The 22,390-nt window shown below is 39.2% G+C and overlaps 1 protein-coding gene across 1 annotated transcript in view; it reads right to left on the bottom strand.

The window, feature by feature from the left end:
• The window catches only part of dpm1 (dolichyl-phosphate mannosyltransferase subunit 1, catalytic), a 65,074-nt gene extending 46,896 nt beyond the window's left edge, over positions 1 to 18,178 (bottom strand). The window contains exon 1 of the mRNA XM_072239963.1: positions 17,863 to 18,178. Coding sequence (XP_072096064.1) covers positions 17,863 to 17,987 — 125 coding nt within the window. The 5' untranslated portion in view covers positions 17,988 to 18,178. The remainder of the gene's footprint in view (positions 1 to 17,862) is intronic.
• Between the last annotated feature and the right edge of the window lie 4,212 nt (positions 18,179 to 22,390).

The raw sequence follows: 22,390 nt of genomic DNA, 5'->3' as shown, positions 1-22,390 counted from the left end.
TTCTGACCAGTACCAGGGAAACTCAGGACACATTCTTAGAGTTGGGTCAGGAATGGAACCTCTCGCCAGAACTGATGGACAAACTGGAGGCATTTACATGTCTCCTGTATGCCCCAAAAGCATCGACCACCAAGGTCAATGAGCTCAGGTTATCACCTTTTCTGTGCCAAAAAAGGTGAAATCGAAAGTCATCAACTCTCACCTTGCAAGGACTGCTTAACAAAACATGCACAGCGAGCCAACTACCAGGCTGGTATATGGAGAAGATGTTTGGAGAAGGACCCACAAGCGCCAAGCCCTGTTGGCAAAGGATGAGAGAGAAGAGGAAGCTGAACAACAGGTGGTGCACTGGATGGAAGGCCAGCCAGCACTCACTGCCGTCCTGGATCTACTGGCCTGTAACTGTCCAAAAAAACTTTCACCCTCAAGATGAGTGTGTGTTGCAAATGGCCTCAGGTGTACTGACATGTGTAGACTGGCAGACTGTAAGAACCAGGCATCCACCTCAGAGTGTGGAAAGTTCAGATGAAGATGTGTTAGACTTGGAAAATTATGATTATTAATAGGTTATGAAAGTATGGAAAACAAAGTATGGAAAGCAGTCTTTGATTAAATATATTCATTTTACAAGCAAATGGGGCCTAGGTTATGGTCGTGTGGAACTCCACATTTGAATTATTGTACTGTAATTCTATATGCTATGACAAGAGCTTGATTGTTTGGATTTGATACAATATGGAAAATATCTTGACATTAATAAAACTCCAGAAATCTCTCCAAATGAGGCTTTTTTACCTTTTGTGGGGTGGGGTAACGTTTTCTGCTGTACTGATGTTACTATGGAATATATACAAAAAGTGATTACTTATTTGAAGTAACAAAGCTAACACTGGTGCAATGCTATCACATATTTTCTAACTCTAGAGATGTATACCTTGTTGAAAATCACTATGAGGATTATTCCCCTCAGATGGTACACCACTATTCATGGGCCTCATTCCAAAAAAAACCTTCCATCATCACCCTTTGTTTCATACCATTAAGCCAACTGAGCATCCAATTAGCTGTGTCTTCCTGGATTCAACAGTGAATCCTTTTTGGGTGATTACAACACTAAACTTTACTTTAAAACTTGTTTGCAATGTTTCCATGTGCAGTCTCAAGGATCGTCATGGGAAATCTATTATTTATGCTAAATGTCACAATGTTGATCAAAAATGGAAAAAAAACTAAATTCAAAGAAAATGCTGGTGATTATATTTTGAGTTGCCAGTCTGTACTATTTTGTATTTGAAAGACGATTCACATTACTTACAAAACTTTGTTGTCCATTTGGACACTGAAGCTTGCTATTCCGAAAGTGAGCATCATAAATACAGGTTAGTTGCCAAACTCCTGTTTCAATATTACTATGAAACTGAGCACGAAGCATCCAAACAAGACAATACACAAATTATGGTTATAATTTTACGCAGAAATTTAAACTCTACAGCTGATAGGATGCCACTAAATGGGGGAAAAATGTACTTAACAAATCAATCAGATTTTAAGCCAAGTACATGAACACACGTGGATGAAGATTCAGGCACAAAGGTGGCTCAGTGGTGCAACAGAGAACTGCTCATACATAGCTCCACGACTCACGTTCAATCCTGACCTCCAGTGCTGCAAGCGAATAAATAGCAAAACTAGAATCCCTTAATAGTCAATAGGAATGGGGGAAAATTTAGTTTAAATGGATGCTTGATAATTGGAATAAACTAAGTGGGTCATAAGCCCTATTTTTATGCTGCATGGCTGGCTCAGTATATTTGAATAAAGATGAAGACTTTGAATTGTCTATCCACAAAGAATACAAAGTGGAGTAGAAGAATAAAAGGACCTCAAAAGCACATTTATGGAAGAACTGTTTTCAGAAGACTTGGTATATTAAATGTGTAATGTCTTTTGCACTAGTTATTTTTTTATTTTTCTTATTGTAAGTTACAGTAATTATTTATGTATTGCACTGTACTGCTGCCGCCAAACAACAAATTTCACAAATATAGTATGTCAGTGATAGTAAACATGATTCTGATTAATAGCAAAGAGAGTTAGGATCTAACCAGTATGTCATTGCAAAGCACAACCTGCAAAAGCACTACTCCAGCTGCCTAAATGAGCTGCAACACCATTCCGAACAATGCAAATAAATTACTGTGAAAATAGTTGGATGATTTTATATTAAGTGGCAGTAATAACTCAACTAAGAATGTATGATACAGGAAATCAAAGCTGTCTTAAATAAGAGGTTGCATCATATGAGTAGCAATGGAATAAAGCACTATTCCAATTCTCCTTACCACCCTGCTTCAATGAAGAAGCAAAATCGTCAATTCACGTGTTAAAACGAGACACTGAAGTAACAGGCCAGGGAGGATCAACCGAACATGAAAATAAAACATTTTTTAGCAGCAATGTTTCTAAGCTAGAGATCAACACCACAATCCACAACGTGCTGCACTACAGTGGAAATATTGATGTTTAGACTCATGTCCTAGTTAAATCTTATTCAACCCAATTTAAAATAAGAATGTGGAGCTTCTTCCCCTCTGCCATCCGATTCCTAAATAGACATTGAAGCTTTGGACACTCTCCCACTTTCTTTAAAATATACAGTACTTCTGTTTTTGCACTTTTTAAAAATAATCTATTCAATATATGTAATTGATTTACTTGTTTATTATTGTTTTTATTTTTTTTTCTTTCTGCTAGATTATGTATTGAATTGAACTAAGTTACCAAATTTCAATCACATGCCAGTGATAATAAACCTGATTCTGATTCTGATTCTGAAAGCAATGCACAACTGCAAAGGCCAGCAGTTCAGTTTGCACAATACAGTTCTTGACACAGTCCTGGTAGGTCAGAAATGAGAAGATGGAACTTTTCGGAAATAGTAGAAATAAGCGGTTCTAAGAATAATCTCATAAAGATTGGAAAAAGATTTTTTTTTGAAAATCACATACTATTTGATCCTACACTATGATATTCAAGAGAATACTTAAGACAATAAATAACAACTATACTCAAGAATAAGTACATTCCTACAGGAGAGCCAAAGTGTAAATGTTTCTAAGGGTCGAGATGAGACAACTTAATTAAATCCAGAAATGGGTGATATTCTAGCAATCCTGGTTGGATCTGTAAGTTCAAAGTAAATAGCATTAATACTACTGCTAAGATCACAAAAAAATGTGGAAAAACTGAAATATGGCCAAACTTATAGATATATTAGATCAGTATGTGTGTTTCTTAAAAAATAGAGCTTTTGACAAATGCTACACGTGCTATTGTGTGGAGGGGCAGTGCTAGTAAACCCCTTTAATTCAATGGACACTTAGTTTGATCTTGTCTTTCACATTTAAACAATCTGTACACATGCAATGGACTTCCTTTAAAGGTGCTCATTGATTACATGTACTTGGGGATAGACAATAAACACCCTGCAAGCAATGCTTGCATCTTTGAATTGGTTATAAAAAGTTTGAGTGGTCTTCGGAGGTTATGAGAGCATGTTGGAGTTTTGCTCTCTGTGCAACCTCTGTTCCATTGGTGAGGGCACTCTGGTTGCTGGTAACAGGTGTCTAAAAAGCAGTATCACTTCATTTTGCCAAACTTTCAATCAGTCAATTTCATTAAGCTGGGTTCAAAAATCTTTTAAATACCACTTTTGGAAGCTTAGCTTTTAAAAAAGCATAATTACCAAGGATTATTAGATGCAATTTAAACGCCCAACAAATTTTATCCATAGTACAATATAGCCAGCAAGCTAAAAGGGGAATATTTAAATTATTTTTTTTAAATCAAGAAAACTGAAGCTTTTGTCTGAAAAAAAAATTCATGATTTTACCCTTTGTGTGCACCAATTTCAGCTTTTTTTGTTTAAACAGAATTAGAGCTAGCTTTACCACATCTGGAGATGTGTATACTATAACTGGTTGCTATGTTGGGATCATAGCAACAAAACAACCAATGCCTGGCACTTTTATTATACAACAATGTATTGTTGGCTGTTGTCCACCAGCACAGTTATTTTCCATCTATGCAGGAAAGTTAAGCTTTAGTTAAAGATAGCGGATTGATGTGGAAAAAAAATTATTTGAAATAATTGCCACAACAGTATTTTCAATTCCCCTCTGACCTTCACCAAGATAACAGTTAATACACAAGATTAACATCATAGCATTCTACAACAATGTTGTTAGGGGGGAAAATGGTGTCTACACTACTTTGTAGCATTAATCAACCTAATTGCTTGGAATTTGCAATCAAAACAAAGCCAATTTGTATCTATGGAAAATATTCCATTGACCTGAGAAAGGAAAGCCAATGATTAAATTACAGTTCATATACAGCTCAAGATTTTGTTTTGAATTTTGACAAAACCTGAAGCAACACTCTTCAGACTTACTTGGAAGAATACTTTTATTTCCCCTCTCTGATAAATATTCAAGTCAACAATAAATGTCAAATATGCAGATTTTACATTTTCATTCTTTTTTTTAAGAATGCCACATATGATTTTCAAAAATACTAATCATTTGTTTATTAGATGTGCATGTCACTGGTGTGATGGTAGCCAAAGTAACCAGCAGAGTAAAGCTGAGCAGAAATGGGCAATATTTTGGTGTTCATGATTAGGTGCAAGAACATTAAGAATTAGGAAACAAAGTAAAGCCTGAACTTGTTGGTGATCGATTCTAACACCTTTAATTGAGTAGTGCTTTAGAAATCAAAATTTTTACAGTTCACTATCAAATAATAAAGCACCCTGAACTGAATCAAATCAAACACTGAAACACCCTACTCATATTAAAAGTTTTATTTTATTTTCTTTGATTTTTAACTTTGTTAATTTTTTTGTTAATATGTAAATTGTGATATTGTTTGTACTTCTGAGAAACATTTCAAAATACAGGCTACCATAAAAGTTTCTTACATTTCCATACATTAACAGTTGCTTAAAAAAAATAAATATTGATTTTAACACCTAAAAGGACTGGGTACATTCAAATTTAAAATGATTTCATCATTCTGTACTTATATTTATTAAGAAATTACATAAGAGTGATAAAAGGATACCTAATTTTTGCCTGAAATAAATACAATTCTGTAAAAATATTTTAATATGGGAATCAATGGCTGTTTCATTAGCGACGAATCAGTTGGATGCTAAATCACAGATGGCTTTGCCTTACCTGTTGCTGTTGTATGAAAGCAAAATCTGGACCAATTTTATTGCATTTTATGTCTGACCCCAAAAATAATGTATAGCCATCAGAAAATGTAATAAAGCCATTGAATCTGTAGGTGGTCAATAAATAGGTTTCCAGTATAGTATGTGATAAGTCTCATATCATTAATCAGTTGCAATGCCAGACTGATAGGCAATAAACCAAAAATTTCCAATTTGTGGTAAAGATTCACTACAAGGAATGCTCATTTGTTCCATTGTCAATAGATTTAGTTTCCTGAACCAAACCAGTTGCTCTACCCTGCTGAATAGGCTTTAGTATTCTTGTAGATAGTTAAATTCTGCAAGGTGGAAGAGGTCAAATGAGAGTACCAGAATTACATGAATTGCCCTTTTATGTTTGCGTAGTTGGCAAAATGACTGCAATCATGTTTTTATTCCCTTGCTAACTTGAACAAAGTGGAAAACCTAATCCAATGTTTTTTTCATCTTTTAATATCGCAGTCATCCAGTACTGAAACAGGCTCTTTAACCCAGAGACCTCGCGAAGCTCCAAATGCCCTTTTAAACTAATCCTAACCCCTGTTTATTCTCCCTTTATCCCCTCCCCAGTCCCACTCCTCCCAGATTCTACCACTCACCTTCACACTTTGGAAACCCAAGCACCCAGAGGAAACCCATGTGGTCACAAGGAGGATGGACAAACTCCACACAGACAGCACTGAAGGTCAGGCTCAAATTCAGCTCCTTGTAGCTGTGAGACAATGGCTCTACTAGCTTTGGGGAAACTTTGTTCTATTTTGCATATATGGTATACATAGTGTTCGCAGAACTGAAGTAGTTACATGCATTCATTCTCAAAAAACAAGTTGTTTTAAAGCTCTTCAGAGTTGTGGGTTAGATTGGTGAACAAAACAGATTATTCCGAAGTTTTTAAATGGAATGGTGAGGAAAACATATGGAATGCTTATTTTTATAGGTCAGGACATAGAATATTAAATTTGGGCTGTTACATTGTAATTTCACAAAACACTATTTAAGGTTGCGCAAGGATGTGATTGTACGGTAGAGAGTGCAAGAGGAGATTTACCAGGATGTTGCCTGGAATGCAGAATCTTAGTTACGGAAAGTGATTGAATCGACTGGGCTTACTTTCCTTGGAGCAAAGGAGGCTGAAGGGATGGCCTAAAGGAAGTACAGTTGCAAGAAAAACTTAGTGAACCCTTTGCAATTACCTGATTTCCTGCACTAATTACTCATACAATGTGGTTTGATCTTCATCCAAGTCACAATAATAGACAGACACAATCTGCCCACAGCTCTATTGTTAATTCCATAATATTAATATTTCCACAGCATGTAATTATTTTTGTCCTTTTGTTATATAGAATAATGAATTTGTCACATTTATGATCAACATTATCCATTTATTGCACCTATTATGTTCATTAGAGAAATAAGACCAACAGACCATACAATATAGGAGAAGTAGGCCATTTGGCCCATCGAGTCTGCTCCGCCATTCAATCATGGGCTGATCCGATTCTTACAGTCATCCCCACTCCCCTGCCTTCACTCCATACCCTTTGATGCCCTGGCTAATCAAGAACCTATCTATTTTTGCCTTAAATACACCCAGTGACTTGGCCTCCACAGCCGCTTGTGGCAAGAAATTCCACAGATTTACCACCCCCTGATTAAAGTAATTTCTCCGCATCTCAGTTCTAAATGGACGTCATTCAATCCTGAAGTCGTGACCTCTTGTCCTAGACTCCTTTACCATGGGCAATAACTTTGCCGTATCTAATCTGTTCAGGCCTTTTAACATTCAGTTTCTATGAGATCCCCCCTCATTCTCCTGAACTCTAGGGAATACAGCCCGAGAGCTGCCAGGTGTTCCTCATACGGTAACCCTTTTATTCCTGGAATCATTTTCATGAATCTTCTGAACCCTCTCCAAAGTCAGTATATCCTTTCTAAAATAAGAAAACTGCACACAATACTCCAAGTGTGGTCTCACGAGTGCATAACAGAGCCTCAACATCACATCCCTGATCTTATATTCTATACCTCTAGAAATGAATGCCAACATTGCATTCACCTTCTTCACAACCGACTCAACCTGGAGGTTAACCTTTAGGGTATCCCGCACAAGGACTCCCTAGTCCCTTTGCATCCCTGCATTTTGAATTCTCTCCCCATTGAAATAATAGTCTGCCCGTTTATTTCTTCCACCAAAGTGCATGACCAGACACTTTCCAACATTGTATTTCATTTGCCACTTCTTTGCCCATTCCCCTAAACTATCTAAGTCTGTCTGCAGGCTCTCAATTTCCTCAACATTACCCGCTCCTCCACCTATCTTTGTACCATCAGCAATTTAGCCACAAGTCCATTAATACCGTAGTCCAAATCATTGACATACATCGTAAAAAGCAGCAGTCTCTACATCAACCCTTGTGGAACTCCACTGGTAACTGGCAGCCAGCCAAAATAAGATCCCTTTATTCCCACTCTCTGCTTTCTGCCGACCAGCCAATGCTCTACCCACACTAGTAACTTCCATGCAATTCCATGGGACCTTATCTTGCTAAGCAGCCTCATGTGCGGAACCTTGTCAAAGTCCTTCTGAACATCCAAGTACACCACGTCTATCGCCTCTCCTTTGTCTACCCTGTTTGTAACTTCCTCAAAGAATTGCAGTAGGTTTGTCAGGCAGGATTTTCCTTTCAGGAAACCATGCTGGCTTTGGCCTATCTTGTCATATGCCTCCAGGTACACCATAATCTCATCCCTAACAATCGATTCCAACAACTTCCCAACCACTGATGTCAGGCTAACAAATCTATAGTTTCATTTCTGCTGCCTCCCACACTTCTTAAGTAGCAGAGTAACATTTGCAATTTTCCAGTCATCTGGTACAATGCCAGGATCTATCGATTCTTGAAAGATCATTGTTAATGCCTCTGCAACCTCTCTAGCTACTTCCTTCAGAACCCGAGGGTGCATTCCATCAGGTCCAGGAGATTCATCCACCCTCAGAACATTAAGTTTCCTGAGCACCTTCTCAGTCGTAATTTCAACTGCACATACTTCACTTCCCTGACACTCTTGAATGTCCAGTATACTGCACACATCTTCCACGGTGAAGTCTGATGCAAAATACGCTTTCAGTTCCTCTGTCATCTCTGCATCTCTCATTACAATATCTTCAGTGTCACTTTGTATTGGTCCTATATCTACCCTCGACTCTCTTTTACCCTTTATATACTTAAAAAATGTGTGAGTTCCATGTTCAGTCAGCATAGGAATTGTGGTGTGATTAGACTCTGGATATATTGCCTTATTATTTAGACCTTATTTCATGAATCAAGGTCTCCAACTTATGCTTAAGACCTTGTTTTTCATTTCAGCTAATTATTTTTAGCACACAAGTTCTGTTCAATTTCGACAAGATTTATTTATCTGTGAGACTACTGTTGCCTTACAGTTGGACATCATTTTTTATTGGAAGAATGGAAAAAAATTGTCAGGATTGGGCTCACTTCATCATGGAATCAAATTTCATTAATAATCCGTCATAAATGCTACTCACATCAATAAGCCATCAGCATAGTTTAGGTGCTGAGGGAGTCAACTATGAAAAATGAAGAAGTTAAATCCTAACTGAATCTATAAATGGTTTGGCATGGACTAGATGGGCTGAAAGACCTGTTTCTATGCTATACTTTTCCATGCCTCTATGATTCTATGAACAGAATAACATTGTAAAACAAAATCTTATATTCATTAGAAACTCAGACGAGTTACGAATTCCACTGAACCCCAAACCAAGCCAACAACAATTAATCTCAGGTTGTGTTTATATATTCCCATTAGTTTATGTGGCTTTTAAAATGTTAGATCACTTCCACAATCAAATACATAACACATTATATGCTGTAAATGTATAAAAGTGTATTTTCTAATTTACTACAAGCAAATTCAAGTAAAACCAAATAATAGAAAATATTTTTAAACTATTTTCATAAATTTGTTTTTTTGTTGGCACTCTATATTCTGTAAAATGTAACTGATGTGACTATATTGCAAATATAATTTCATTTATAAAATAGAACAAAGGAATTATAAAAATAAAAAGTAAACTTAGTTGAAGACATGCAGATCCTATAGTGAAGGCTTCATTACATTATTGCCTAACAACACTTCAGAAAATCATAACTTTTAAAAAGAGCAGACAGAGAAAACTAAAACAAATGTAAACAGCCAAACTGATAATGCTTTTGTAATAACTACCTAACCATCTTTATGAATACGGTGCTACTTCAAGCACCTTTACATAAGATTCACAGATTCAATATGGCATCCACTAAATTATTACCAAACCTAGAAAATAATTTCAAGTATATTTTCCTTAATGATGCCTTTGATATTATCAAAGACATCATGTAATGAATTCATTTGAGAGTAGTGTTTATTAATGCAGGAAAATATGGAAGTTATTTTTATATATTTTGAAACTTAGACTTGGGTCCTTAAGGAATCTCCAAATTTCTCTGATTTCTCTCCTTCAGGGACTGAACTGCTCTTGAAATGGGCATAACACCTATTTAGGGCTTATAATTGTCTTACAGGTCTTTCACAGATCACAACAAAGGTGGCTTGAAGTGCGTCAATAATTCCAGAAGGACACTTACTTTCTAATTTTAAGAACTACTGATGTACAACAGAATTCCATAAATAGCAATAAGAACATTAATATGTTCTTTAGGGAAAATTGTGCCCTGGGGAAATGAATAAATTCCCTGGTGTTCTTGGAATAGAGTCACAAGATTTTTAACATTCATTATGAGCCATACAATAAGTGGATGTAATCTGTTTAATATTTCATCTGAAAAACTCAAACTACGCACTCCTCCCTCAGTACTACACTGTGTGTACTAAACGCTCAAATTAAGGGCAGGCAGAGGTAAAGTTGTAATCAACTAATTAAACTGAATCTTTGGAATATTCCTAATACTGCTAATAAGGATTCATTTTGCTGCATGGGCAAAAAGAAACAAAACACTTTACAGCCATCTGCTGTTTCCACTTGTACAAATTCAAGAGGAATATGTTTTAAATCTCCTTTTATGAACTGTTTAAAATTTATAAAAACGTATTTCATTGTGGCTTAAATTGAAAATACACCACCAATAATGACATACAACTTAAAAAAACAGATAGATGAACACATTGTGCACTGCAAGTGTCTCTGGCTTTTCAATTTAGTCCACGAGTTAAAATCCAGCTCTCATTATTGGGTTGACAGTATGTTTTCTCTAATGGATGTAAATGCCTCTGTGTTTACTGCGATCTCTACGATCAAAGTAAAGTCTTTAAATGCCAATGGCTCAGATAATGGTAAGTTGAAATCTATAGCTCTGGCACAATTCAATTTAAGATGTTCATATTGTTGCAGCACATCTTCAGATGCCATAATTTTCATTACTAGAGTGTTCTGTGCCACAATTTACATTAGCACTTTCAACATCAGATTATATTCTTAATGTAAAAAAAAGTCCATGAATTATATTCTTAATTACTTTATTAAGTGCATCTGTTACTTAAAAAAAAACAAAATTATGGAGGAAAATCTTTTTAAAACAAAAAGCCAGAAGACTAATTTTATGCCAATGCCTTTATTGTGTTGTATAGGTCTCAGTGTTTAATGCCAGTCTATAAATATCAGTAAATTATTCTGCTCAAAATGCTCCATCTAGGCACAACATATTTGGAAGGACGAAAATACAATGGTACACAGTGAAATAAGGAGAGGGAGATAAATCAGATATAGATTATAAATAATGTAACTGAATGGTGGGACAGAGTTCAAGACATTACAGCCAATGTCTATTTATGATACTGTGCAACATAAGTCATAGTCATACTTTATTGATCCCTGGGGAAATTGGTTTTCGTTACAGTTGCACCATAAATAAATAGTAATAAAACCATAAATAGTTAAATAGTAATATGTAAATTATGCCAGGAAATAAGTCCAGGACCAGCCTATTGGCTCAGGGTGTCTAACCCTCCAAGGGAGGAGTTGTAAAGTTTGATGGCCACAGGCAGGAATGACTTCCTATGACGCTCTCTGTTGCATCTCGGTGGAATGAGTCTCTGGCTGAATGTACTCCTGTGCCCAACTAGTACATTACGTAGTGGATGGGAGACATTGTCCAAGATCGCATGCAACTTGGACAGCATCCTCTTTTCAGACACCACCGTCAGAGAGTCCAGTTCCATCCCCACAACATCACTGGCCTTACAAATGAGTTTGTTGATTCTGTTGGTGTCTGCTACCCTCAGCCTGCTGCCCCAGCACACAACAGCAAACATGATCGCACTGGCCACCACAGACTGGTAGCCAGACTAGCCACAACACTTCATATACTAGCGATAGAACTATAGAGAAAATCTGCAGAACGTGATTAAGCATATTATCAGTTACAGAACTTACAGAATCTTCATAGGCAACTATTAAATGTATTATTGAAGAAATACAAAATATATTTCATACACACATATAACTTCAACGATGCTTTAGCTTCTGGTTAAGATCAAGTCAAGTCGCTTTGAGTGTCATTTCAACCATAACTGCTGGTACAATACACAGTAAAAATGAAACAATGATCCTCCAGGACCATGGTGCTACCTGAAACAACACAAAACTACACTAGACTACCTGAAACAACACAAAACTACACTGGACTACCTGAAACAACACAAAACTACACTAGACTACCTGAAACAACACAAAACTATACTAGACTACCTGAAACAACACAAAACTACACTAGACTACCTGAAACAACACAAAACTACATTAGACTTCAGGCCTACACTGGACTACATAAAGTGCACAAAACAGTGCAAGACAGTACAATAATTGATAAACAAGACAATAGGCACGGTAAAGGACAAACTACAATATAATAAATGATGTCAATGTAAATGTAAACAATGTTTTAGCAGGAATTGAGAAAGAAATGAGCAAAAATTGCAAAGGGTGTGGAGTGGTGTTCAGTTGGGAGGGGGAGGGAGTACGTATGTATAGGTTGGTGTCAGACTAGACTCTGGGAATTGAGGAGACTAATGGCTTGGGGGAGAAACTGTTACACAGTCTGGTTGTGAGAGCCCGAATGCTTTGGTACCTTTTGCCAGATGGCAGGAGGGAGAAGAGTTTGTATGAGTGGTGCATGGGGTCCGTCATAATGCTGTTAGCTTTGTGGATGCAGCGTGTGGTGTAAATGTCTTGTAATGGCGGGAAAAGAGACCCCGATGATCCCTTCAGCTGACCTCACTATCCGCTGCAGGGTCTTGCGATCCGAGACAGTGCAATTTCTGAACCAGGCAGTAATGCAGCCGTTCAGGATACTCTCGATACATCCTCTGTAGAAAGTGCTGAGGATGGGGGTGGAAGATGGACTTTTTTCAGCCTTCACAGAAAGTAGAGATGCTGCTGGGCTTTCTTGGCTATGGAGCTGGTGTTGAGGGATGTTGGTGGTGATGGTGCTACCAAATGTGTGCGACAGCTTCTAGTTGTCAAAAAATTAAGAAATCCGACTAAAAGCATAACTAAGAATATCTTTTCTGTGGTAAGTTGTGTTAAATCATCACCGCAAACAATAAAGGAGTGAGCGATGGTGAGGCATTTGGGGGATGAGTGAGGTAGTGTGTTGCAGAATCATTGCAGTTGGAGTTCTGATGCATGCACAGCTGACCTGGGAACAAAGTTGGATCACTCTGGGCCCTGAAAGGAGAGGTTTGGGCCCAGGTAGGGGAGTTCCTATGCTCCTTCAACTGGCCCGGGTGCGATGTTGGGTCGCTCTGAGCGTCAAAGGGAGAATTCGGGGCCTGGGCAGAGAAGTTCTGACGCTCACTCAACCGGCCTGGGTACAAGGTTGGATCGCTCTGGGCACTGAGCTGATCTAAAGTGAGTGAATGCGGCTTCAGGCCAGGTGATGGAACCTGGGCCTGGAGTGAGTCGCTGGGCGTCATGGCTTAGGCCAGAAGCCTTTCTCAGCAGTGCTGCCTGGCTCCTAGCGTCAGGTACAATACACTGTTTTCACAATTTAAACGCTGGCCCAGATCGGAGGCAGGAGCCTATTTTGCTCACTCTCCATGATCTTCACTCCTTGCTCAGGGCACTGGAGCCTTTCGCTGTTCCGCTGTTGGGTCAATTTAAACAATGGTCGGGATGAGAGCCGATTTCACTCGCTCTCCGCGATGGTCATCTCCATAGCACTGAGGCAACGAAGACAGTGCTCCGTGCCTTTTAATACGACAAACTGATAACCGAGGCTTTGGGCCTACTCCAGGGTTCAGATCTGAGGACTCAATTCTATTTTGTAATGGCTGTCGTTCACTTCAATTGTTTGCATGATTTGTATTTTTTTCTTTCACTTGCGCATTGAATGTTGGTCTTCCATTTTTAATTTTTTTCTTTAACTCGGTTCTTTTAGATTTCTTGCTTTGTAGCTACCTGTGAGCAAGGAAATCTCAAGGTTGTATAATTTATATGTTGTTTGATAATAAATGAGTCTTGATTCTCCATTTCTCTAAACATTACTGTTTGACAATTTTGGGGTTCAATTCAAAAACTGATGCTACAAAAGTTAGAAAGTACATCATATGTTACATTGTGCAGCCCACACTATTTGCATACCCAAAACAAGATAGTTTATTCCCAGCTTCATTGTAGATCACTAGGTGGAGAAAGAAAAAATATTCATTGATGTGCTCAAAGCTTCCTTGAGGAAGTTCAACATCCCCACTGACTCCTTTGAAGTCCTGATCCATGATAGCTCACGATATAAATGGATAAAGAACATTCAGGATGGCACTGAAAATATTGCAACCATGAACTGGGAGTACTCAGAAAGTCTGCATTAGCAGCTGAGGAATGCAAGGAACCCACCTGCTTATCCCATCACAATCTCCTGCCACATCCTTGGACATGTTGGCAGTTAATACATTGGCCTCAGTAGCCATCTCATAATCCAGATAACTTGAAGAAAGTCATCTTTGATCCCAAGGGACTGTCTGTGAAGGAGATCTCAAGTGATATGGTTGATGGAATGTTTCTTCTCAATAAGGTGTATTACCATATAACCAATGTTAAGCAAATAAATAGCTTAGAAGTCTGTCCAACTCCATTGTAATGTTTCCTACTCCTGCCAGTAGTGTAGGGAACTGACGCAATGTCATGTCAGTGAAATCAGAACTCAATGGTTGTCAGCCCTTTTAAAGTCAAGGAAAACACAATTCCTGAAGATAGTACATTAAGTATACTGTCTTTTCTGCTGTGACATTCCAATATCTGTATAGAGCAAATTGAGGAATAAGTTGGTAAGATGCTCTCACTTTGCAAAGTTGAAATCGAGATACTGGTATAGACTAAGTAACAAGGAAATCAAATTAGTTAAGTCTAGAAAGTATGTAAACTGGTAGCAACTAATATTTAATAGTAAACAGTAACTCTTGTTAACAGTAAGCATAGTTTTGGTTTTGATCAGCAAAAAAAGCATCTAAGCCTGGGAGTGAGATACTGAACTTTCATTATGCTGATCATAAGAATAACTTGATCAGCTACTTCCTAGCCTGACGGATAAAAGGCAAACACCCACATGAAAATACAGGGTACTGGTTGGAATAGAAAATTCATCATAGCAATATTTATGCATCTTTAGCAGTAAAATATCACAGAATATTTAATAGGATCATTAAAACAGAGTATAAATTTTAAGATTTGTGGATAAAAGCTTGGTCAAAGTGGCAGTTTTTAAAGGAATGAAGAGCTGTGCTTTAAATTACAAAAGTTTGTAAATTATAACGAAAAGTTTGGATGAATTTTGGGAAGACACGCTGGCCTCTTGGGTGGTGCATCAGTAATCAGATTTCTATGAAACGTTTGAGAAAGATGAGCTAAACGGCCTTTCTGCTTGGCATTTACCTTTTCCTTTTCTGTGGCAGGAAAGCGTTTTATGGATTTACCAGGCATTGCTCATTTACAGCACGACTTTCAAATGCAAAATGCAACCAGCATTTACAACAGCCTTCGAAATTGACTGTTTCATACATTTAAATGTGTCTTTAACCAGTCAACATTTTTTGATCACATTAAGAAAACAGAAAGAAATGCATCAGGTTGTTCCTTCCAAAGATCATGCATCATTATTTGCCATGGTCCTTGCCATCCTATTAAGAGGCATTTTCCAATTGACAATCTTTAGGAGAGAGCAGGTACAGTAGTACCGTGATCGTTAGTTGCTATTATGCAGAGATTTGGTCTGTTATTCCAAAGACACAATCAAATCCACCATGGCAACTGAGAATTTAAATACAAGTTGTAAAACATATTTGGAATAAAAAAACTACCACTGGTCACTACCAGAACTGCACGTTATCTTTAAAGCTTCTTTCCTGTAGCTATCCAGCTTCTTAACAAAACCCACTCAGGTGTAATATCCCAACGGTCCCTGCACAACATCCATTAAATGGTCTTTCCTGCTCCCCTTGTTCTGTTGATAATGATTTAGTCTGTTCATATGTTCACATTTATGTTTGATTATTGACATTTGCTCATGTGACCTTTCTGCTAATTGTTGATTGCTCGTGGCTGTTTGCACTATCATCTTGTAAACTGTTGTTTGCTTTTGCGTTGTCTGTAATGGTATTGTCCTGTCTTTCATGCTTGGCACCGAATCACAATCAATTCTGGTATATTTCACATACTGCCAATAAAGCGAATCTGATTAATCATGAACCTACTGGTTGGCATAAAACAGATTGATCTCCAGAGTTACTAAGAGAAAGAAATTTATTATTCATACCTGATCAGTCAAGATGCAGATTCACACCTCTCATCATGGTTGACTCTCAACTACCCTCTGAAACAGCCTATTTAGCACAGACAATAAGTAGTTTTCATCTAGGTAAACATGAGAGTTTCTACAGATGCTGGAAATCCAGAGCTACATACACAAAATGTTGGAGGAACTCAGCAAATCAGGCAGCATCTGTGGAATGGAGTAAAAAGTCAATGTTTTGAGCCTAGGCTCTTCAACAGGACTTGAAGGAAGAGTTAAAAACCATAATAAGAAGATGGGGTTAGGAGAAGGAGAACAAGCTGGCAAGTGAAACCAGGACAGAGGGGTGAAGTGAGAAGCTAGGTGAAAGATGGAAGAGGTAAAGGGCTGAAGGAGGATCTAACTGGAGAAGATAGTGGACCATGGAAGAAGGGGAATGAAGAAGGGCACCAGAGGGAGGTGATGGGCAAGTGAGAAGAAAAGGGGTAGAGGGGAACCAGAATGGGAAATGGAAAAAGAGAGAAGGGGAGGAGAAATTACTGGAAGTTAAAGAAATCGATGTTATCAGGTTGGAGGCTACCAAGATGGAATATGAGGTGTTGCCTTTCCAACCTGAGGGTGGCTTCATCGTAACTGTAGAGAATTACAGACATTTACTTTGTAAGGTTCTTCAAATCAATCTCCTGAATTATAACTGAAATACATTCAACTGGACAATACTTGGCCATCCCTACAGCCAGTACGTTCCACCCTATTTACTTCACTAACTGGACAACTCCAAGATCATAGTCAAGAGTACTACAGGCCCTTCAGCCCAACTCGTCCATGCCAACCAGGATGCCCGCCTAAGCTAGTTTTACTCGTCCACGTTTAGGTCACATCCCTTTCAATTTTTCCTATCTATGTACTTGTCAAATGTCCTTTAAAAGTTGTTTTTGTATCTGTTTTGACCACTTCTTTTGGCTACTCATTCCATATACGTACCAATCTTTGTGTAAACAAGCTGACACTTTATTTTACCCACGTCAACTTAAATCTATGCCGTCTAGTTTTTGAATTCCTTCCCTGGGAAAAAGCTGCATGCAGTCACCCTGTCTATGGCCCTCATGATTTTATGTACCGCTATAAGGTCACCCCTAAGTCTCTTGAGCTCCAAGGAATCAAGTCTTAGCCTCCCCAACCTCCCCCTATAACTAAGACCCTCGTGTCCGGGCAGCATTCTCGTAAATATTTGCAATCTTTACAGCTTAGTGGAGTCTTCCTAGTAACAGGGCAATCAAAACTGTACACATTACGCAAGGGCGACCTTACCAACATTCTGTACAAATGCAACAAAACGGCCCAACCTCCACGCTCAATTCTCTGACTGACGTAATCCAACATGCCAATCCCACAAGAAATACTATGATTAATAGCCACATTCAGAAAGGAAAATAATGTATTTGTTTTGGGTGGACCCCACTCGGAAAGATCTTGATTGAAGGATTTAGCCTATCAATCGGCCCTTTGCCCATTTTGGTAACACTGTGGGGAACAGGATGGCAGTCAGTAGTCTCCTATCTTAACCAGCAGATGTTCTCGGCCCCATTTACCTCCTCAACCCTTCACCTCCGGTCTCACACCCAACACCCCTCCCCCCGTTTCAGTCTGAAGGGCAGCCCCAGGTCGGTCCCCTAGTTCCCTTCCCCACCCTCCGACGGACACCCGCGGGTCAGCCGCGATACCGACCCGGGGAATGAGCTTGCGCTGGCTGCTCAGCGCGCAGCCGGGTACCTTTCATCGAAGTATCGGACCAGCAGCCAGACGATAAGTGGCAGATTGTCCCTCTCGTTGTAGGTGGGCAGTAGCACCGAGTATTTGTCGCCTCGCCACCTCTCGGTGCCCTCCCCGCTTGCCATGTTGGAGGATCCTACAGGAAGCTAGTGCTTCATTCAAAACAAACCCTCCTGCTGCTGTCGTAGCGGTTAAAGTGTCCCGTCCGCATGAGTGCGAACTTTAATCAACTCAGCTTTGTTAAATCCAGACCTTCCTACGCACGGCGCCGTAACGCAAGACTTAACAGTTTCCAAAAACAATAAAAGAATGTTTGCACTCAACATCCGCCTTGAACTGACAATAAAACATGCGCAACCAGTACGCTCTCCTTTGAGAATCCCGCACCAATGGCAACTAGTTTTTGTGACGAGGACTGCTTCAGGAATAAGAGTCCCCATGATCATTTTGTGGCAACCACTGCCAGCAATAGGTTGGAGTGGAAATAGTATTGAAGAAAAAAGGAGAAAATAATGAATGCGCATTATTTTAAGTGCAGGAACAGGCTATCTGCCTTACCAGCCTAAAATGGTACCTTGGAACAATAAAGACAAAATGCTGGAGGGACTCAGTAGGTCAGGCAGCATCTATGGAAATTAATAAGCAGTTGACATTTCGGTCCGAAACCCTTCGTCAAGACTGGAAAGGGAGGAGGAAAATGCCAGAATAAGAAGTGTGTGTGTGGGGGGGGGGGCGTTGGTGAGGAGGACAAACTAGGAGGCATTCTCCTCCTCAGCCTCCAAACTCCTGGATTACATGGATGCATTTAAGGAAAACATACAAATTCTTTTTCTATTTAATTTGTATGTTTTCCTTAAGTGCATCCATGTAATTGGTATCTACTCCATGTGGCAAGAAATCCACATTTTATTTGCAGAAAGCTGTAAAATTAGTCAGTACTATCATGGGTACCAGCTTCCACAGTATTGAGACATCTTCAAGGAGCGGTACCTCAGGCATATATCATTAAGGACCCCCACCACAGAGGACATGCCCGCTTCTCATTGTTACCATCAAGAAGGAGGCACAGAAGGCTGAAGGCACCCATTCAAGGATTCAGGAACAGCTTCTTCCCCTCTACCATCAGATTTCTAAATAGACATTGAACCCATGAACACTGCATCACTACTTTTTTTTATTTATTTCTGTTTTTGCACTACGTACTTGAACTTAACTATTTAATATACATATGTACATACTCACTGTAACTCATTTTTTCCAATATTGTATCATGTATTGTACTTACACCACAAAGTTAACAAACTTCACAACATATGCCAGTGATATTAAATCTGATTCTGAATTATAAGTGAAGAGGTTTCTCCAAATTAATTAGTTGCTTCTTTAAATTAATTTTTCAAGTGTTGCTTTATGATGACAAAAATATGTTGTGTTTGGAAGTTGGTGAGCTGTATTCCTGATCTATTGGATTCCTTGGTCGAGGGGCTTGTAATATATGGATCAGTTTCTTTCTCTTTCTTTCTCTCTCTCTCTCTCTCTCTCTCTCTCCCTCTCTCTCTCTCTGTCTCTCTCTCTCTCTCTCTCTCTCTCTCTCGTTGCAATGTGAATACACTAGTTAAAGCCATTTCCTGCGTGTGTGCCTTTAGTTGAGCACAGACACAACAATCTAGCAACAAGTATGAACCTGAATGTCAGAAAATATAACAAACGGCACCGACAGTTACCGGATGAAACAGCAAGAGTTAAATAGCATGAGAAAGCCAAAGGACCTGTGAGTAACAGTGAAAGACACGCTGAATTTAAAGTGAAAATAATACAGTGATGGCTTTATTCTGGAAAGTTGATAAATTTGATAGTGCTAATGAAGGCTGGGAGCCATATATTGAGAATGTTGAACTGTAGTGTAATGTGAACAATGTGGACAAGCAAAGGAAGACCCCTGCACTTCTTAGCTTAATGGGTGCAAGGACATACAGCCTCTTACGCTAACTAGTAACCCCTGAAAAGCCAGCCAGCAAGATGTTTGATGTAATTGTTACAATTTTACAAAATCACTTGAGCCCTAAACTACTGGCAATGGCTAATAGATTTAGGTTTTACAAAAGGAGCCAGTCAAAAGATGAAAGCATTTCTGAATACATTGTAGTAGTATGATTTTAGAGATGGACTTTCTGATGTATTAAGGGACATGCTTGTATGTGGCATGCATAGTCAAAGCACTCAAAGGAGGCACTACAGCATCTGAAAGGGACCTAACCTTAGAGCAGGGATTGACCATTGCCATCGTTAGAGACTGCAGCAACGGATGCAGCTGAACTACAGAAAAGGTTAGAATGTGAAATGAATAAAAAGACTCCAAATGCTGCAAAAAGCCAAAAATACTATCGATGTGGCAAATCCTCCTGTGATGCACATGACTATTGGTTCAAGGTTAAAGTGTGCAGAAAGTGTCACAGACAAGGTCACGTAGACAGAGTGCGCAAGTCAGACAAAAAGCACAACCAAAGAGAAAAAAACACACAGAGTGAAGAGTTTCACATACAAATCTAAGCAAATGCACAAAGTGACTGAATGTGAAACAGACAACACAGAGTCTGATGAAGGTGAGCTTTAATGTCCAGAATTGCATAGTATTACTGAAGCAGATCACAAAATCAAATGGATCACAATAGATGTGTCTGGTATAAAACTAAAAATGGAGCTGGACACAGGGTCAGCTTTGTCTGTAATTCCAGAGGTTGACTATAACAGATTCCAGAGGTTGACTATAACAGACTGTCTCTAAGATACCTTTAGAAAAGACTCCAGTGATGCTAAAGACCTACTAAGGTGAAAAAGTGTCTCCCGAAGGAAAATTGAAGGTAAGTGTGACGTATGAAGGCCAGACATAGCAATTTGAGCTTCATGTACTGAAAAGTGGAGGGCCAGCACTTTTTGGACGTGAGTGGTTGAGAAAAGTCCAACTAGACTGGCACTCAATCAAAGCTCTCAACAAGCACTGACAGCACAAATGGTAGCACTAACCAGAGACTGGAACAGCTGCTTAACGCTAATGAGAATGGGATTGGTAAACTCAAAGGCATAAAGGCCAGAACTGAACTGGATGAAGCAGCAACACCAAGCTTCTCTAAAGCGCATCCAGTGCCTTACGCATTATGTCCTAAAACGGATGCTGTACTGCAGAGTTTGGAGGCATCTGGAGTTCTCTTCAAGGTTGAGTGGAGTGATTGGGTCATGCTCATCGTCCCGGTGATCAAGACAGGGAAGGCCAGAGCCGTTCACATATGTAGGGATTTCAAGGTGCTGCATACTGTGCAGTATCCCCCATCACAAACAGAAGACATTTTTGATCTTTGGCAGTTTGGGAGTAGTTTTCAAAGATTGACTTGTCACAACCCTATCTGCAAATGGAAATTGAGGAGTCATGCAAGAATTTCCTCACCATTAACACTCACAAGGGATTGTTCCAGTATAATCGTTTCATCTTTGGCATCGCATCAGCTCCAGTAATGGGTGAAGTGTTCCAAGATATCCCAGGAAAACAATGTTACCTTGATGACATCATCGTGACTGGCAAGTATGATGAACAGCACCTCCAGAACCTGGTAAAGTGCTTACCAGGCTCAGTGAGTATGGTCTGAGTGCAAAGAGAGAGAAACGTGAGTTTTTCAAGAATAGACATATCAGAATGGGAATGGGATGTGGAATTAAAATGTGTGGCCACTGGGAGATCCTGCTTTCTCTGGCGGACAGAGCGTAGGTGTTCAGTCAATCCATGGCCTCCTCTACTGTCAAGATGAAGACACAATCAGGTTGGAGGAACAACACCTTATATTCCATCTGGGTAGCCTCCAACCTGTTGGCATGAACATTGACTTCTCTAACTTCCGTTAATGCCCCTCCTCCCATTCTTACCCCATCCCTTATTTATTTATTTATTTATTTATTTTTATTTTTCCTTTTTTTCTCTTCCTGTCCCTCTCACAATATCTCCTTGCCTGCTCTCCATCTTCCTCTGGCGGTCCCCTCCCCTTTCTTTCTCCCGAGTCCTCCCATCCCATGATCCTTGCCCTTCTCCAGCCTTGTATCCCTTTTGCCAATCAACTTTCCAGCTCTTGGCTCCATCCCTCCCCCTCCTGTATTCTCCTATCATTTTGGATCTCCCCCTCCCCCTCCCACTTTCAAATCTCTTACTAGCTCTTCTTTCAGTTAGTCCTGACGAAGGGTCTCAGCCCGAAACGTCGACTGTGCTCCTTCCTATAGATGCTGCCTGGCCTGCTGCGTTCCACCAGCATTTTGTGTGTGTTGCTTGAATTTCTAGCATCTGAAGATTTCCTCGTGTTTGCATGTTTATTTGGAATATGGGTTTAAGAAAGAGAAACTAAATGTTCTGTACATATACAGATTTATGTTGCATTAATCTAAGGTGGGGGGGAAGATTAATGCATGGATCTGTTTCTTTTAGAGCAATGACTCCACCCCCAGCCTTTAGCACTACATTTTGATTTGTTGTCTGCACGTGCACATG

The sequence above is a fragment of the Mobula birostris genome, chromosome 2 (genome assembly GCF_030028105.1).
Source record: "Mobula birostris isolate sMobBir1 chromosome 2, sMobBir1.hap1, whole genome shotgun sequence".
NCBI classification, from domain to species: Eukaryota; Metazoa; Chordata; class Chondrichthyes; order Myliobatiformes; family Myliobatidae; genus Mobula; species Mobula birostris.
This window is presented reverse-complemented; position numbering and strand designations above follow the sequence as displayed.